This window comes from Carassius gibelio, chromosome A16 (genome assembly GCF_023724105.1).
Source record: "Carassius gibelio isolate Cgi1373 ecotype wild population from Czech Republic chromosome A16, carGib1.2-hapl.c, whole genome shotgun sequence".
NCBI lineage: Eukaryota > Metazoa > Chordata > Actinopteri > Cypriniformes > Cyprinidae > Carassius > Carassius gibelio.
The window spans coordinates 24,622,527-24,643,304 of NC_068386.1; the positions used below are offsets into that span (position 1 = coordinate 24,622,527).

Below are 20,778 nucleotides of genomic sequence, written 5' to 3' on the forward strand. Positions count from 1 at the left end.
ACAGCGTCACTGCCATCTCTCAGCTCCAGCATTCATCACATCCACATCACAGTGACGCTGAAGATCTGCTGCTGCAGCCTGAGCTCTATCGCTCTCCTGCGTAACGTGATGGAGAGCCGCTGGGCCCGGGCTGTTATGAGCTCATGTATGCCGATGCTGATCCTTCATCATTGCTTTTGCTCTGGCCTGTTATTACTGCTATTCTCGTGCACTTTGAAAAGTCATGGTGAAAACTCACACAACTTTCCATGCATGAAGGATTTGAATCCATTAATGTTGTGCAGATGCTTCACAACCATGTTTGCTTTTAGATTATATCTTTTGATTTAGTGTGTCAGTAGAAAATATACTTTGAATATAAGTTTCTTAATTTATTATAAGTGTGAACTAAATGTAATATTACATGTTATTTACAATTAAATAGAAATGTTTATCAGTTTACTGTTTAAGGTAATTTACTTTACTTCTATTGTCTTAGAAATATGGTGAAAATTTACTGCTGAATGTACTGAAAAGCAACTTGAATATTATGTGTTTAAATAAATGTGTAACTACAGATTTGAAAAAAAATTAGCAATTTAGAACATCTAAAATATATTACCTGATATCAAATAACACTGGCTAAATTATAATCCAGTAAATTACAAGTGAATAAGTATGTTAATCAGCACATGAAAAAGGGTACTTCAAAGCATGACAATGTATTATTAAAACATGAATTAAATAAAATGTTTAATTTGGCATTATTATAGTGTTTTTTTAAGTGTGTTATGAAACATAGTTTTAGTCAGTACACTTTAGTAGCCTTATTAATTAATATTAATAACATTAATAATAATTAATATTATTTTAAAAATATACTATTGAGATTCAAAGTAGTCTACTAGTGCATATTTAATACGGTTAAGCACACTTCTTTTTTACACATATCCATGAGTAGAAGATAACTCCCATAATGTTCCACGAAGATATTTTGTAAATTTCCAACCTTACATATATGCAAACTTACTTTTTTATTAGTAATATGCATTGCTAATAATTAATTTGGACAACTTTAAAGATGATTTTCTGATTTTTTTTTTCACCCTCAGATTCCGGATTTACAAATAGTTGTATCTCAGTCAAATATTGCCCTATCCTAATAAACCATACATCAATGGAAGGTTTATGTATTCAGCTTTCAGATGGTGTGTAAATTTCAATTTCGAAAGATTGACACTTAAGACTGGTTTTGTGGTCCAGGGTCTAATGTTTTTGGAGAAGACTAACATACACACAGGCACTAAAAGCCATCTGTCGCAAATTTTAGTTGGATTTTCCAGTAGGACTGATACATGAATGATCATAAACACTAAACTGGCTTCCACAATCTCGTGCTCCTTTACCTCTGTGCAGCAGCCACTCGCTGACGGCCTCCGTCACGTCAAACGACAGCCACTCGCCCTCCGTACGGGTGCGCACCACCTTGCTGTCAATGTAGCGCTGCGTGGGTGACGTGAGCTCTTTATGACCTAAAATCTACAGAAACAGGATAGGCATTAGCAAGGGTCCACCACAGAGTGCAAACACCATCATGGACGTGCCAGTTCGGCCAGTATGAAGCGGCACCCTGCCCAGCGCCTCAACAGCAGTTCCCTTCCTCCCACTGCAAGCTCCCTGATTGATTAGCCAGGTCTGGGAAATGCTTGGAGAGGCTGCGGTGGCGGAAACAGATGCTGGACAGGGTGCACTGTTATTCCTCTGTCCTTCGTGGCTGCGTGTTTACGTTGGACAGCTCAGCTCTTAATGTGTAAAACACTGCTTCAGCTGCGATGCTGCAACAGCTCAGCTTCCTTCCATCAGGCCGCGGAGGTGAATGTGGGATGGAGAGGCTCAGACGGAGGCCAAAATGGAGATTGTTAATTGTAGGGTTGTTATACTGGAGCTACAGGGGTTTGCTGACGCTTTTGGGCCTTGGGAGTCTAGTTACAACACTGCTGATATGAAGATAAATCTCCACGCTGAACGGTAAAAACACTTAATTGATTTAACAGCTGCTGAATTACTTAGATATAAGGGATCTATTTATTTATTTGTTTATTTTTAAAGAAATTAATACTTTAAAGGGATAGTTCACCCAAGAATGAAAATTTGACGTTTATCTGCTTACCCCCAGGGCATCCGAGATGCAGGTGTTTCTTCAGTTGAACACAAATTAAGATTTTTTAACTGAAACCGTTGCGGTCTGTCAGTCTTATAATAGAAGTGAATGGGAATCACGGCTTTGAGAGTCTAAAAAACATACACAAACAAAACCAAGTTGAACCCTGCAGCTCATGATGATACACTGATGCGTAAAGACATGAAACGATCGGTTTGTCTGACTGAACGTTACGTGTCTTTACACATCAATGTATAGTCACGAGCCGCAGGGTTTAATTTGCGTAAAAAATCTCCATTTGTGTTCTACTGAAGAAACAAAGTCAACTACATCTTGGACGCCCTGGGGCAAAGCATAGACAGTAAAAGCAATGGACACAGCGACCCCATTGGAACTCAATTGAGACAAGTGAAACCCATTTTTAGCGTTTTTTAGCACTTCCGTTTCTGACGCGCAGACTCAAAAAAAGCTTGACGACATCAGCAACCTGTCTGACAGATGTAAATCTTCTAGTAGCTGTGCGTGCAAACTGCCATCGTTAATCTTGCAAGACGGCGAGCTTGAGCGGGGAGTTCTTTTGTGTGAGTGAGCAGGAGTAAGTATTATTTTGTATAGTATTTTAAAATGTAACGCCAGTACGCCATATTAAGTTAATTGCCTGCGAGCGTCTCCTCCTGTCTGTACGGTAATGCGACAGAGAGTCAAGTGGTTATGACGCAATCGTTAGCCTATTTTTACAAAAACTGTTTCTACGGGGCCATAATGTAACATAGAAGGTAATGGAGCCCTTTATACATTGTCGTGTATCTATAGAAATAAAAAATGGACAAACGGAGTCTTTAAACGCCTCAGATGTAAAGTTATTCGCTGTCAAAGTGACGCCAAAACTAATGGGAGTCAATGGGAGGCTAACGCAAGTGAAGTTCTGTTTCAAGATGACGGCACCCGGCCGACTTCAACTTACGGTCGACTTCCTTGTCGTCTAGTGTAAGCAGATAAACATCACATTTACATCACATTTAACTGATCAGAAGTTACAGTAAAGACATTTATAATGTGACAAAAGTTTTCTATTTCAAATAAAAGCTGTTCTTTTGAACATTCAAACGTATTACTTTGCACTATATTATAAGTACTGAAGTTGATTTTAAATATAACGACTGTATGAACTTGACCAGTTACGACAGGATCTTCAACATGAGTAATACAGATGGAAGCGGATCAACCTCTCCCTTCCCTGCAAAGTCCTTTTAAACCCTCCCTAAGACATTCACCATCTCTGTGTTAGTGGGCCAGTGTTTACTGCACCTGTCATGACGGACCTGACACATGAACAGAGAGGAGGGGAGCGAGGTTAAACGGAGAGGCAGGTGGGAGGCGGGGAGCGCGGACCTCGCCAGCACTGGGATTTTATTTAGCCCTCGAGACCCTCCGAACTCTAAATCACCAAACAGCATTCCACACTCACATCTCTCCACACACACATAAAACCCCGTTGATCGATGGGCCCGAGCCCTACAGCACCCTTAAGATAAATAAACGAACATACAAGGACAGAGGAGGAGGAGAAGAGAAGTTAAAAAGTGCATGTGTGGGCGCTTTCACACTGCATACACAAGTCTGTTTGACGTCACTGTTTGGTTTGTTCGCTTGGTGTGAAGATGGCTTTCTGATCTGAGTGCGTATTAGTGAGTCCAAGTGGCCTGGGTTTCTTTAGCAGCTCAATCTGGTATTGTTTGCAGACACATTCATAGTTCAGAAGACTAAACCCTTGTGTTGTGTTCCAGTCATTTTGACCTGGAGAGGATTTTATTCTTTCCTGAAAATGCTTGGCAATGTTACCACATTGGACTAAAACTTACTGACTTTCCTCACAGGCGGAGCTGGGTATATTACTTAGAAACTAATAACATAATGAAAACTGTAACGTTAATAACATAATGTACTCTCACTACTTCATAGATTACTTTTAAATTACTTTTTATTTAACCTATTTTAAACTTACAATTTTTATATAAAAAAACTTATATTATATATTAGTATAATTTAATTAAAATATATATATATATATTTTTTTTTTATATCAACATCATAAAATGCATTAAACATATTAAACCAAGTTTTACCAAACTGGGCTTAAGGTAAGAACTGCAATGTTATGGCAAATAAACGCTGCCATATTTACTAAATAATAAATACTAAAAATATTATGAGATGGTTTTTGGTACTTATACCGCAAATATATACTGTATTCTTAAAGCTGCGGTAGGGAACTTTTGACGCTCTAGCGGTTAATAAACAGAACTGCCTGCTTGCGGAAGAACATCGTAGCCGGAACTACTTCTCTCTGTTTATGTCTATGAAGAATCACAAAGGTACTGGGTTACTCCGCCGCGGTATCCCCGAAGCAATATAAAATAGTCCGAATATAAACACTTATTATAGGTGCACACTAGTGATTCAGGACAAGCTAAAAACATGGTTTGGAAAATGGATTCATGGTGTACTCGCTTATTATATAAATTTTTCTACATTTTGAACACAAACAGAGTTACGGACCGCAGCTCTGATTGGTTGTTTCTTACCAGGAGCAGATGAATTTCTGCAAATGGCAATAGGACACTGGGAGGAGCCAGAGGAGCTTGATTTTTTCACAGATTATCTGTTTCATATTCTACTGTCAGGACATAATGACAGGTTTAACAAATATGTAAAAACAAAAGTACCTACTGCAGCTTTAAGGACATCAAAACCTAAAATTAAACTCCAGAAATGTGTGACCTTTAAGGCTTTGTGTATTCTCAATGGAAAGAATAGCTCCTCTCAACTCTCAATGAAATGCAATGATGCTGAAGGGCTGATGGAGAGGACAGGACTCACCTGGTAAAGCTCGATGCGCTGCTCAGACACACGGGCCTTTGGGTTCTGCAGCCTGAAGATCCTGAGCTCTGCCTTCACCAGGTTCGAGGCGTTCTTCTCCATGGAGCTCATGTCAAACCTGAGCCTCCTGAAGTACGGGTTGTAATGTGTATTAGAGATGACATCTGGAACAAACAGTGGGCAGCGTTACTGACTCGCTAGGACACTCTGCATGTGTGGAGGTAGAGTACGTACAGAGAATCCCATCCCTCTGCCAGTCAAGTACACCAATATTTAGTTTGTATATGTAGTAATAGCCCATCGGAAGAAGTTTAATGTCAACATGAAGTCTAAACTGGCTCAGCAAGGAGAAGTTGCAGGAAACTCCTCTTGTGAAAAAGAACTGTGCAGCTTTTTGTACTAAAACACTTTAAAGTAACATGCAATTAAGTGTCAGAAACAATTCGGTTCATATTCTTTTTAAGTATCATTTAAATATTCTTTTTAAAAGTATGCTAAAGTGCATTTCTCCAGGGTCTGCATATTTCTCACACAGCTGATGGCACTCAAGGCGTTTAAACTATTTCAAACTGTGTAAATCAATGTGCACTGCTGCAGTGACGCCACATTTTATGTGCTCGTGGGGCGCGTCGAGGCGTCGTGTGTATGCTGAGAGAGTGATGAAACAATAGTGGGACACACCTCTGGGGCCGGGCCGTCACGCGAGGGTCAGCCGAGGTATACAGACCCGCTCCATATGGTTCCTGAGTGAACCCAGTAGCCTTACACTCACACAGTACTCCAAACCACGTGTGTACGTCATGTGCTTTGACAGGCTCCACACACACACACACACACACACACACACACACAGCAACCGCGAGTGTGCCGAGAGCCATGTGTGCAACAGTGAGATGAGAGCGACACTCCGCACAGTAGCTCAACAAATTAACAAAGACAACCAAAGCCACATGCACGAGTGTGTAAGTGAACGTCTGACGGCCGCCGTGACACCGCATGAATTACGCTGGCGTGATGTCATGTGACATACAGCAATATACTCAGTTTGTTCAAAATCATCCCGCGACTGTGTCCGACTAATGTGTTTCAGCATGAGTTTTGCATGTTTCCCATAAGAATTTGTATGTATTTATTGATTTTTTTGGGCCAAAATATATTTGAACTTCAAGCTAAATATATGTGAAAATCTAAAATCTATTTAGTTTGAATCTTCTTTCACCAAAATATGGATGGAATAACCTAGAGTTTGTGTTATATACATGTTAACATGTTATAGACAACAAATAAAGTTTAAATCTAATATAATATATTAATGCATTTTCTTGGATTGAAATATATGGGGGACAAAATATGTTTTTAAATGTATAATTTTTTTTACATTTCAAAAATACAAAAAAAGACAAAAAATATTTTGGAGGAAAATATATTTTTTTGATCTTACTCACTGATCTATCTTCTATATATATGTACACTCACCTAAAGGATTATTAGGAACACCTGTTCAGTATCTCATTAATTCAATTCTCTCATCAACCAATCACATGGCGTTGCTTCAATGCATTTAGGGGTGTGGTCCTGGTCAAGACAATCTCCTGAACTCCAAACTGAATGTCAGAATGGGAAAGACAGGTGATTTAAGCAATTTTGAGCGTGGTATGGTCAGTTACTGGGATTTTCATCCACAACCATTTCTAGGGTTTACAAAGAATGGTGTGAAATGCAAACACATCCAGTATACAGCAGTCCTGTGGGTGAAAATGACTTGTTGATGCAAGAGGTCAGAGGAGAATGGGCCGACTGATTCAAGCTGATAGAAGAGCAACTTTGACTGAAATAACCACTCGTTACAACCGAGGTATGCAGCAAAGCATTTACGAAGCCACAACACGCACAACCTTGAGGCGGATGGGCTACAACAGCAGAAGACCCCACCGGGTACCACTCATCTTCGCTACAATTTGCACGAGCTCACCAAAATTGGACAGTTGAAGACTGGAAAAATGTTGCCTGTTCTGATAAGTCTCGATTTCTGTTGAGACATTCAGATGGTAGAGTCAGAATTTGGCATAAACAGAATGAGAACATGGCCCCCACAGTCACCAGATCTCAACCCAATAGAGCATCTTTGGGATGTGGTGGAACGGGAGCTTCGTGCCCTGGATGTGCATCCCACAAATCTCCATCAACTGCAAGATGATATCCTATCAATATGGGCCAACATTTCTAAAGAATGCTTTCAGCACCTTGTTGAATCAATGCCAATTAAGGCAGTTCTGAAGGTGAAAGGGGTCAAACACAGTATTTTTTTTATTTTTTTTTGCCGTAAATGTTTGCAGTAATACAGAGAGATGAGGCCTGAAGCTTTGCACAGAAGCCAGGGATTACAGAGGCTCAACAGTTTGTTTAATGAGCCTACGCACGCAGGACGTCCGTCCACATGAGACGGACAGAGGAAAACATTTGGCAGCTGCAGTGACTAAGAACAATCGGGGCTTTGAAGGAAAACTCTGTATCATTTTTTTTTAATTCAAGAGAAAAAACTTTATTACAAAGCTTTAGGGGTACTTTACTCCGATTGGTCTTTCGTAGTATTTTGTTTTTCACTATTTTTGTCAATTGAATAACTGACTATTATGCCAGGCAAGGTCTCTCATATAACTCTCCAGTGTTTTCCTATATTCAATTTTGAATGCATAAGTAGTGCTGTACTGAGTGAATGTATGTGAAATGTGTGCTTGAGCAGTTTTCAGGGAACTGCAAAACATAAATACAATTTCAGTAATTGTTTTTATACATTAGTAATATATTTTGAAATATTATTACAAAAAAAAAAAAAAAAAAGTTTTCTATGTGAATATATTGTAAAATGTACTTCAAAAGCTTCAAAACCCAACACGATATTAGCCACCATAGGCATAATAGGGCACTTTAAAACACCTGTGAACTGAAATAGAAAATGCAATTCTGTAGCCTTTTTGGTTCTATAGAGTGTGAAAACATGCAGGGGATTTAAAAGTGATGCTGGTTTCTGTGTTTTGCACAAGTGAGGAGTGACAGTTCTCTGATGATCAAGATCTCAAGCAGCTGAAGTAAATAAATCTGTGTAAGGGTTTCTGAACAGAAGGGCCGAGACTAGAGCACTTCTCTGAACCTCCCTCCCTCCACCAACAGAACAAGTCCTACTTAGGATGAAGCAGTGTTTACATCTCAACCTCATGAAAGGCTCTGCTGTGCTGCTACTACACTGGACGCTTTGAGCAGGGTTGACTGAAACCACACACAAGTGAGCGCTCACACACGTATAATGACACTTCTAATCTCTGTGCAACACAAGCTCGCTGTCACCCTCCGGTCTACTGGGGAATTTGGCTCGAGTCAGGAAGCAAACCGCTGATTTACACAGATTCAGGAGCAGAGAGTCTGTAACCGCTGATTTATACGAATGTGACATAAAAATGATTAGTCACATGTGGTGCGGCTGTGATCTGAACAAACTCATCAGAAACACTTTAACATTCACAGAGAGACTGTGTTAGAATTACACAGAAAATATCAGACTTCCAAAAGTGATACGCACTGATTATTTCACAAAATCAGAGCGAAATATATAGTTCTGCTCATGGGTACATTGTTTAATTGTTCCCAGGTGGCTCCAACGTCAAACTCAAGAACGAGATGTTAATGACCTTGCAAACTCCGTGATTTCTTTCTCAAAAATAAGCCAACGAATCAGATTAGAGGAAGTGCTGTCGAGTTTTGTGTTCAGACACCAGCAAACAGACTGTGGCTCTGTCATTTAAACCTAAAGGTCATGTGACACACACAAAAAAATTAAATTTAACAACAAATTTAGGCCTAAATTTAAGATTTGTGTATTTGAATTGCATATAAAATGCTGATCAATTTGGATTACACAGTTTTAACATAAAACAATAATTCCATCCTCAAAATCATGGCATAGTTTATTTGAGCATCTGCTTTTATTTTAAAGAACTATATTTTCCAAAATGCATTTAAACAAATAGTAAAGCCTATATTATAAGGATATTCTTAATACATTATAAGCAACCTTATGATATATTTTATCATCTGATAAATATTCATAATACCAGTTATGGTATATATACGTTGTACATACTAACCCTCTCAGCTGGGTGTGTTTTCTTTTTGATCTCAAACTATACAAATATCTCACAAGGGTTAATTATTCCCATCTAAGGAATTTTACTGGCTCACAAAAGATTTTTGATGGCATCTTATTACCAAGAAGACTCACAGAAAATGATGTAATATAAAATAATGTAACTGTTTTTCAATAAAAAGAGATAACGTACGAAAAGATCAGTCAGATGTGCAGCTGAAACTGAACTGGATGAACCCAAAAAGAGCACTAGCCCTGATGAATGATTCACATATTGCACACACACACACACACACACTATATTAACAAATAGTCTTTTTTACATTCTCATAAATCAGGTTTCCCATCGCAAACACCTGTGATGTGCGCCAAAAAATATGCACAGCGGCTTGATCTCACAAGAGCTTCCTTCCTGAGAGGAAAGACACCAGTGCTGCACTGTGGTGGCCACCAGTTGTTTAGCAAGTGAAAACCACTTATCTGATACTTAACTTTAACTGGACCTCTGTATGCACATCTGTGAAGACGTCTCGTCTGTTTACAGCAGTAAAATCGTAAGCCCTGCCAGTTTATAAGTTGTTTACCCTAGGAGGAATATACATCTTGAAGGCATTAAGTGGTTAAATAGGAACGGATCCAGGTGACTGGTCTGCGCCCCTGAACTCTCACTGATCAAACACCTGCGTCAGGAAATGCCTCCCAGAATCCTCTGCTCCACCACTGACCCCAGTCCTACTTCCTGTGTGCTGGACTTCCTCCAGGCTTTAATGAAGAGATAGATTAGCGAGCTTGTCTGCTCAGTGACACGGCTGTCTCAAAATAACTCCTGTTGCTGACCCAACCGTCTCTCTCTCTCTGGATGTGTGTTTGACAGGGAAGGAGTTGGCATTTGAAACAAATTACACAAACACATGAGTGTACACTTTCACCTTTTCACTATCTACATTACAGTAAAACACTCAAATCGACAAGTACAGATGCTCCAGGTCGTGTATCAGAACGAGAGTCTAAACAGCTGATAAAAACATCACAATAATCCACAGCACTCCAGTCCATCAGTTCATGTCTTCAGAAGTGAAAAGCTGTGTGTCTGTAAGAAACAGATCAATCTTTAAGATGTTTTTATCTTCAAACCATTGCTTCCGGTCCATAATCTGTGATAATGCTTCCTCCAGGGTAAAACTCAATTTCTCCTACCCAAAAGCAAAATTTGCATGAGAGCAAGAAAACATAACAGTATTTTATTTTTTATTTGAGTGAACTATTCCTTTAAACATCTGAGCATGTGAAAGAAGAGCTTTCCAACACAACAAACCTTTTTAGCTCTAAATGTTACAATACAAATATGTTAAACTCAACAGACAGCTGTTTAGATTATTTTAAAAGGTTTTAGTTACTGTGGAGACCTGTGGAGCGACATGTGGCTTCAATAAAACTATGACACTAAGATGCTTATTTATGGGGATATATTTGTTTTCTCAGCTTTACAAGCAGTGAGTTATGAGGAAAATATTAAAACATTTGTTCACATTTAAAAGACTTGATTCTGATTTATGAGTTCACAAAATTGTCGGATGCAACCGTTCGCAACCTCAGAGTCACTTTTACCATTTGAAACTGGAAACTGAGACCAAATACTGGAAGCACTGTGCTAAAACTCCAGGAAGGAGAGCCGAGGGAAAGTATTTGACCTACTTTAGAGCATTTCTCACTTCTGTAAGACATGCTCTCGGATTCCCCCGTTCCCTCAGTGGGACTATCCCGTGCTCGTCCTGTCCTGGGAGGTTCGGAGAGAGGAAACAGGACAGCGCAGGCTGAACGGACAACGCCTCACTGTAGGCTACTGCTCAGAAGGGTTTTTACATAACATTTAACATACACAGTAATAGTTACATTAATTGCAACTTAACTACAAATTCAATAACATGACAGTAGTTAAGCTGTTTTCAAGACATTATCGCCTTTCCAATAATGAGCTACTTTTTCCATTCACTGGTGCACAGCGTGTCAAAATGCTATCATTGTCTGCTATATTTATTTGCACACAGTTTTACAGCACTTACTGCGGTAACAATCAAGCACTCTCTAAATATGCCTCCTCTCTGTCTTAAAGGGGGGGTGAAATGCTCGTTTTCACTCAATATCCTGTTAATCTTGAGTACCTATAGAGTAGTACTGCATCCTTCCTAACTCCAAAAAGTCTTTATTTTTATTATATTCATAAGAGAAAGATAGTCTGTACCGATTTTTCCCGGAAAAACACGAGCGCCTGGAGGCGTGACGTGTGGGCGGAGCTAAAGAATCACGAGCGCCAGTAGGCTTTTGCTTTGATAGCGTTTGGAAGCTGTGACACAGATCCAGAAGTCTGTTGTGCTCTCAGTGCTCTGCTATACAGGAGCGCGCGGTCTTCCGGCAGAAGTGCCTTAGGACCCATATAAGGAAATTCCGCTCCATCTAACGTCACGCAGAGCCATACTCGAAAAAAACTTTCAAAACTTGTGACAAACCGGAAGAGGTTTTTTTGGAACAAAAATACTCCTTCAAACGTACAACTTCATTTTTGAAACTTTGTCCATGTTTAGCATGGGAATCCAACTCTTTAACAGTGTAAAAAACTCAGTATGCATGAAATAGCATTTCACCCCCCCCCCTTTAAATGAAAAAATGCACTAGTATTCAAAAGCTGTGGTCAGAATTATTCAAGTATCTACTATGCATTATAGGATTTGAGGATTTTGAGAGTGGGTTTGTATGTGCTGTGTGAGAACTAGTTCTGTGACATGTCTTTCAGAGACATAAGGCAATAAGCAATTCACTTTCTTTTCTGTCAATCGCCAATGTTAGAGCTGTCAACTTCTCTCAGTTTATGAAAGTTGGCACAATGTAGTGTTATTGTGCAGTCATAAAATGAGACAAAACTCCTGTTAAGTGTTTGGGCAGAAGAGAAAGAAGAAAAAAACAAGCTGGATGAACTAGAGTCTTTGGCTGCAGAGGATGAAAGCAGCGGGAGCTGCTTTTTAGAAATAAAAATTAAATGCAATAAAAAGCCTAAGAACGACCTGCACTCCCCAAATCAACAAGAAGATAAATGACTTTCAGGTTACCTATTCACACATTACTCAAGACATTATTCTGTTCCTGTCTGCTGTTGTACGTACAGGACATTGGGAAAGTCGCACCTGTTAGTAAACACTGTTTTTCCGATCTCAAACACCGACTGTGTGGAAGCAGCCAAAGTAGCTTCCAAAAATTTGCCGCTGAGAGTCGAGACCTTGAGAGGCCGAACGGAAGCCAGATCGAGCAGCGAGGGCAGAGGAGTGGGAGTGAGACCAGAAGGGAATGCTGGGAAAGAAATGAAAGACTGGGAGGGAGACAGAGAGAAGACTGAGAGGGAAAACAGAGAGAAGAGAGGGAATGTGAGATGGAAGAGTTCTTCCCTTCGCTCCGACGCTCACCTGCCAAAAGCAAATTGAAAACAACTCTGTTCATAATCCCTGGGAACTAAAAATACCCCACACTTCTGAAGGCCCTTCCATGAAGGTCGCTTAGGACTCATTCTGAGCAACCGTCCAGCACACACACACACACACACACACACACACACACAGCATAATGACAGACAGAGAGCTGGAAGAATATACACTTAAATATGAATTTGAAAAGCAAAACTTTAAAGCATCCTTGCCATGCATACTTTACTCCAACAATGCTAAGGTGCTGATGCTTTTTTCCTTAAAAAATGATCCACTTTAGTCTCAGTGTGAATGACTTGCATGTTCTTTGTAATGGATGTTTTTTCAGCTGTCAAAGTATAAGAAAATGTTTATCACTCCTCACCCTGTCAAGCCACATCATATCTGTAGCACAAATGGTAATGGATGACATTTACTACTAGGGTTAGGAGTTTAAATCCTTAAACCTGTTAAAGCCTGACCTGAAATTATAGTCATGGGAAAAAAATCACATTTTTAAAATGCATAAATAAAAAATGTGTAAAAAATAAAGATCATGTTTTTTGTTGAGTGTCATATCTGAGGCATCAGAGGCCCATAATTGAGCAAAAGATGCCATTTGGTGCAGATGCTGATATTTACAAGTAAGATGAAATTCTGATGCTCGAAACCCAAATGAATGAAACCTTTATAAAAGTATAGCAGATACTTAAATAAAATGAAATAAATATCATTTGTCACTCTACATCTACCAATAATATGTCTTATTAATATAATATTGATATTATTAGCTTAAATTATCAAAACAGATAATGCAATGCAATATAATGATAAACAAATAATAATTCCTCAAAACCCTGATTATCATATTTGAGACTCAGCAAAAAGTCACATGAGCCACGAGGACATTTATAAAGGGCCTTTTACTTGCTAAAAATGATAAACTATCAATCAAACGACAGAAGGCATGGAGTAGATTGTGTGCAACAGGTTTATCAGCAAAGTTTTAAAGTTGCCTTATAATTGTGTATCAAATAGGATACGGTAGGCTTTATAGGGTGAACTCAAATATGAGTAATAGTAAGCGTGATGCTGGCCTTAGCAAACACCAGTAATAAGCTGAGATTGCACCCACAAACACACATTTTGCCTTCATCCGAGAGCGATCTCTTCCATGTCAGTGGGACTTTTTGTAACCAGCCTGGATCACCATGAAATTTCATTGGTCAAAAATCCTGCTCCACATTTCTGCGTGTTAAAATGTCAAATATGATTATGTGGCATCAGACAGTATTTTCACATTCAGTGTGTACAGTCTTTGGAAACTCAGTATGCTTGGAAATTCTCTAGATTTTAACCTCTCAAAGCATCTCAATCTTCCCTGCTCACTTCTTTCGAAGCCCTGGACACGAAGATGGGCCCCAGATTTCATTCCCACACTGCGCTTTGCTCGTGTTAGAGTATTGTATTACATGAGACCTGCGCTGTGCCTGTAAACAGTATAAAAGCGCTGGAAGAGCAGTTGTTATTCTTTCACAATCCCACTCTCTCTCATCCTTTCTGTCTCACTCCTTTCGCTCTTTCCCTGTTACGCAATGCAGTTTGACTGTTACTAACTCCCAAGTAGAAGCAGAAGATGGTCCAGGTCTTGCGTAAGTGCAGAGTCCCACTTTTTCGACAATATCCCCTCTTGAGAATCTCACTGAGAGATGTTTGGTGGACCAACGAGGAAACCGAGGGTTTTGTGATTTCTGTATAAACACACAGGTGGTAAATCTGCACTGAGTCTACTTCTAATGCTCGGATCCAACTCGGTACATTCTTCCCCAAGCTTTCTTAATATCATGAATGTGTGGTCCACATCGCAGATCATTCTGGTTAAGAACCGCCCACTTAGACAAGAAAAGTCTGACTGACATGTAAAACAATAAGACACAGTTTGTAATTAACTCTTAATTAACTCTTTTATTCACAAACTATGCATTAAAAGTACAGGTTGTAGGACCTGCCACTAGAGGGCGCACTACCAAAACAATAACAATCGCGTGGTTTGATGACGCTAATAAGGAGCGTGGAATGAGGGGATTTGTTGTCTTCTACCCAATCAATCAGACGGAAAGATAAATCATGGATTTAATTGATTACTGTTTAGTCAGATTATATGAAAACGATTACCACTTGTTCAACAAATGTATACACTCGTGTACATTCAAACACAATAATTGGGCATACATAGCAAACGTGTGCATTTTTTTTGCGAGAGTAGATTAGATACAAAGTCAATGCAAAGACGCGATCAGATTATGGATCAAACGCAATGCCCCGCGTTTGGCATGTAAGCCCCATAATACTAATCTGGTTGATTGTTATAATAGCATACGTTTTCTGTAAAGATACGAATCAAAACAACTCACCTGTGGAGTAAAACACAAGCAAGATCAGCATCTCTTTCTAGTTGAAGTTTGTCGCGAAGCTACTTCTGCATTTGTCCACGACACTGTTGTCACGTGGTTTCTACGTCAGTAAAGGCGGTAACAAAGGGTAACTAACGTCATTGACAGGCGACTGCACTGCCCCGTGTCACTTCTTAGAATGGGGATTTTCTCATGATTTTCAAGTAGTTGAAAACATTAGAGATATTGTTAGTAATCAGCTGGACAAAATATATAACACTAGCCTAGTGGTTTTTGGATATTTTACTGCAAATTTCTTACAAATTGTACCTTTAAATTGATCAAAAGTGACATTATAGACATTTATAATGATACAAAATATTTCTGTTTCAAATAAATGCTGTTCTTTTCATATCTTTTCATGCTGTTCAACTTCTTATTCACTTAAATGTATCAAAAAAAAGAAAAGAAAACCTTGTTGCATTAACCTGTTACCTTGTTTCCAGATTGATAAAATCTTTTACTCTCAGAGGCTGTGTAAACTCACTCAATCAAATTAGAGCTGGCCAGAACAAGGAAGTGCTTTCTAGTTTTGTGGGCATCATGCATCTGTGGGTATCAAAGCTGGAGGACGACACTCTCTGATTGGCTGAACGTTCAGTCTTAGAAAAAATGGTACAAAGCTAGGGCGCTATCCTAAGGTACAAAAGCTAAAAAGGTACATCTTATAACCTTATTGACCCCTAAATTGTACACATTAATACCTGAAAGGTACATGTTAGTATCTAAGGTTTACACATTACAGACAGTATTGTATTTTTTCTTTCTTTCTGAGAGTGTTCGCAATCTTACAAGTTATCTCCCCGCAGGTAGTTCACGATCAAACTCCATTTGTCTCCATCTTTATCACTCAAACGCGCCCCAGAGGAGCTGTGACGGGCCAATCGGTAGAGGTTTGAGCGCCCGCCCTTGGCCCACACGCTCTGGTGTGTTGAGTTGTTTTTGGGATGGCCTGCACAGTGCTCGCCTGTGTTTATTTACAGAGGGAGAGGCGCTGGGAGATCTCTCAGAGTCACTAAACATAATCCGTCATGCACACGCACACGCTCCGGCCTCTTCTGGAACATACACAAACGCTGACACACTTCTTACACCCATGCACTCCAAACACACTCGAGAACAACTTCAGCTTTCTAAACAAGCATTGCTGTAAACACACAGCATTTGGACATGCAGAAAAACAACACTGCAGTAGTTCAAAAAGAAGGTAGTACAAGTACACTTTATACAATACTGCAAGTTATTAATTTTCTCATCTAGTTATGATTTATGTGGTATTGACTTGTGAGCATGTTGATACAGCAAAACACATATGCTCTGGAATATTTTGTTATTTGGGTAAAATTAGCTCAGCTCCATTTGCCATATGTAACAAATTAGTTCATGCACCCTGTAATTTTGTCAAAGATGAAAGAGCAACTTCTGTCTACAACTGTGTTAAAAGGACTAAATTATTTTGCTCTTAAACTAACAAAACGGCTGACCTCAGACGAGCAGAAATAGCAACAAAAGCAATACTGTTGAAGCGCCTTTAAATTTTGGGTGTTTGCAAACCTTTTCATGACTGAGTGTTTGCTTAGAGACCAAACCTCAGTGTCACCAAGCTTCGGGTAACACTTCATAATAACGTCATCTACGTACATTACAACATTATATGGCACTTAACAAATCACTACTTAATGTACATTCTGATGAAGTAATGATAACCTGATTCATGCATTTTCACAAACATGCCTTCGCTTGGCTGTACAAGAACGACTGATATGTTAAGCATAAAGCTTGTTAATGATATATTAGTGAAATGAGTATGAATCCTTTGCTAATTTTATTTTTTTGAGATTTTACCCACAGGGCCGAATGTGAGCCGTCTGGAACTGACTGCAGTCATTCTTCATTTTGGGTAACATTTAAGTTAATGTTAGTATGTGTAATGTACAGGAGACAACGTATGTTTACTCAGCAAACTAGGTGTCCTGCTTTACATTCACTGAATTTGATCTGGAAAGTGATTAAATAAACACATACTGTAACAAACGTTGTACAGACTTCTGTAATGATAAATGTTCTATAATAAATCATACGAAGCGGCCTATATGAAAACTAAAAAAAATGTTTTTCAACAATTACTGCACTGAACAGTCATGAAAAGGGTGTAAGAACGCAAAATATTTCATTTCTATGAAGCTAAATGCTGATCAAGCCAATCTGACACTGCAAAGCTTTATTTCGATAATTCATTTTATGACCATTTAAATGATGAATAATAGGGATGTTGTTGCATGTAAAAGTGGCAGTGCAATCATGAGTTGCATGGAGGAGACAATGCTATGAAGCTTAACAGCCAAATCAAGCTGTTTTCTCTCAGTTTACAGGTTAGCTGGGTTAGCAGTGAACAATATGGCACTGGATATCAGAGAGCATACTTCAGCAAGCACTCAAAGTGCATATATAGTAAGTCATATGCTCTTGAACAGCATAAACCACACAAAGTCATAAAACGACTGCAACATAAACCATTTTCTAGAGCCTGGTCCCGGTGCACAGAGACAGCCTTGTGTTCCTGTGCGTTCAGTCACAAGGGAGCTCTGTGCTGGGCTCCAAGAGACCTGCATTCACAAACAGACCGGTGGGGCCACGGTATGTTAGCATTCATGCATGCATGGACATTTAATACCACAGCGAAAACATATGGACCTGTTGAGCTGTATGGGACATTAGATTTAATGGACATTCCTGCAGGACGGACGATATTTGAACGGGTTGGTTTCTTTCTTAAATAACAAGGCAGAATGTAGAAAGGCTGTAAATAATGGCTGTTATTGTGTGTGTTTACTGTTGGAAATTTCACTGGGTGAATGATGTATGAGCAACATTACAGCTAATAATAAAGCAGGAAAGTTGCATATGGATGCAGTTTGGGTCTTCTCCTAAAAAGATTCAAGTTAGAACCTGAAGGGGTTTTGGAGCTTGATTTCATAACTTTACTCTCGTAGTTCTTCAAAAAACTTCTTACTTAAGCCAAATTTTAAGTGGTAATCCAACTTAATGTACTTTTCCAACAGCCAAATGAATCGAAAGGTTTGCACTGTTCTTTAAAATTTCATGTGGCATAGAAAATAACACACTGAATAGTTCTAGAATTATACTCCTGGAATTCTAAACAGAACAAGCTCTGACTTTTGGTTTTGGCTGTAATGGCTTTGACAGCTTCATATTTTTCCATTAAAAATTTAAGTCTGATGACTTTTAAACTAATTTACACTTTTCTGATTATTTTTCTTTTCATTGCTAAACTGTTTCTAATTCTAATTCAATAACCTCCCAAGTGTCTTCTTTCAAAAATCATTACGCCTGCAGTCCAAAAGGTTTGAGAATGTGCAGATGTGTCAATGTGTAGATTAGCAAGTTAAATCAGTTCAAATTAAAGGCTCCAAAAGGCGGTTTTTGCAGCGATGCCATAGAAGAACGATTTAGGGTTTCCCAAAGAACCTCTCAGTGAACAGTTCTTAAAAGAACCGTTTTTGTCTTAGGATGAACAACATTTGAATAATCTTAAGAATCTTTTTTTTCCCTCCACGCTCTTTAAAATAAATGGGGCTTTTGGAGCTATGCCATAGAAGAACCAATTTGGGTTAAGGAATCATTTTTGAAGAACCCAATCATTTTTGAAGAACATTTTTATGTTCTGAAGAACCTTTTTCCATTATAAAATAAACTTTTGTGCAATTCAATGTTCCAAGGGTTTTCAAGGAGCCATTTATGCCAATAAAGAACATTCATTTTTAATAGTGTACGGGGAACAATCAACTGAAGTCAATTGTTCAATGGATGGTAAAAGCTCTTCATGGAACCAATAAAGATTCCAATAAAGAACCTTTGTTTTTAAGAGTGTAGCATTTTATTCTGGTGCTTTAAAGACACCCAAACCAGAAGAATGCTCCAACAAGAAATTTTTAGAGAGTTCTCTGCTGAACCCATGGAACCACTGAAGAATCTATATTTCCAAGAGCACGTGAGATCGCCTGGAGGTGGGGGGTGTGGGGAGAACCTCTCCAGTGTCTCCAGCTCCACACCCCAGCAACAGTGGGTCTCAGCGTGGAATTTTCCATGGAGCATGTGGCACGGAGTAGGCCTATACGCACACAGCTCTCTAGTTTAAATAGTGCTGTGTAGGCTCTGCCAGCGCTCTGTCTCTGCATGAGCCACACTCTATATCTCTCTCTTTCTCTCTCTCACATATTTGTGTGGCTTCCAGTGCCGCTGTGCCCTGCAGTGCTGCCTGTGAGCGCTTCCTGGCACCCAACCAAATAAGGCTGATAGCATGTGAGCGCATTAGCCAACACTCTGAAACAGGACACCTCATTCAAAGTTCACTTCCAGGAAAAAGTTAACTACATCCTATATGGTTATTATCTAGTCTTCTTTCTTTTCTATTTGCTCATTGTTTCCTTGCCACACATTGGCTCCATTCCAAATCTGCACTGTTTACATAGGCAGCTGCCTTCTAAGGATTCTATCTGAAATGGAATCTCATAACTGACCAATTTGGAACGCTCTAGATAAGTAGCGACTTCAAATAACACTTCTCAGAGGACGTTTGGGGGATACTTGACTCACAATTGATTTCAATAGTTTGGTGTTAGCAAACTGTGCTAAGCGAACACTGCTAAACTTGAAATAAAATACACAGCACACAAAAAATTATTTCAAGCCCAATCAGACTGAACTGTTTGTTTTCATTCATACTTTCTACTATTGATTTCATTTTATTCTCCTCTTAACCACTAGATGGCACCAAAACTGAGGCACTTTTATAAATGTCCAAACTAGGGAAATTTGGCTGATCTTTAATGCGATAAATCAAAGCTGATTCTGCACTAATTTGATCTAATATTTTTAGTTGTCTATTTATGTAGCATATATATAAATCTGCAAAATATATTGAGACAAACACTTAATGTTTAATTTTGTCCGAGGGAATTAAATGAACAGTTTTTCAATGATTCGAGAGTATGTAAAGTATGGTATTTGGGGGTAAAAAGCAGCTCTGCTGAAGGGCTTAAAGGGATAGTTCACCCAAAAATGAAAATTTTATGTTTATCTGGTTATCCCCAGGGCATCCAAGATATAGGTGTTTCTTCAGTAGAACAAAAATGAAGACACGTCTTCTTCTTCTTCTTGCTTTACGATGGATCGCAGCCTTATAAGTGCATAACCACCACCTATCTCTCAAGTGGACCTTTGACACTCCTAATTGAGATTGTAGATAGAGTGTCAATGGTCCATTTGGTCAATGGACAGAATGAAATGGTTTGAGTTAAAAAATATTTGTTTTTGTTCTACTGAAGAAACAAAGTCACCTACATCTTGGATGCACTGGGGGTAAGCAGATAAACATCACATTTAAATTTAAGGCACAATAATTAACATGATGATAAATAGATGTGGTCTACTTTCCCATTTCTTGAAATTATATAGTTAGTTTTTTATTGCTTTTTTTAAATTTATTCTTACTACTGTGAAGCCATATTAAAGTATTATGGGATTTAACATTTTTGTTTTTTTAAATAAACATTTTAATGTCAATTTTAACTTAATGACAGATGTATTGAACAAAATATGTATTTTCTTTGCATTAAAATAAACAAAAAACTTTGCTGACGTGATTGTTTTGAACAAGTAATCTATTAACACACAAACAAAAATAACATT

At 38.8% G+C, this 20,778-nt stretch overlaps 1 protein-coding gene across 1 annotated transcript in view; it reads right to left on the minus strand.

Moving 5' to 3' along the window:
- Positions 1 to 20,778, minus strand: part of LOC128030893 (transforming growth factor beta-2 proprotein-like) — a 34,970-nt gene that overhangs the window by 10,682 nt on the left and 3,510 nt on the right. The window contains exons 2-3 of the mRNA XM_052618971.1: positions 5,021 to 5,184; positions 1,386 to 1,518 (exon numbers count right to left, since the gene is read on the minus strand). Coding sequence (XP_052474931.1) covers positions 1,386 to 1,518; positions 5,021 to 5,184 — 297 coding nt within the window. The remainder of the gene's footprint in view (positions 1 to 1,385; positions 1,519 to 5,020; positions 5,185 to 20,778) is intronic.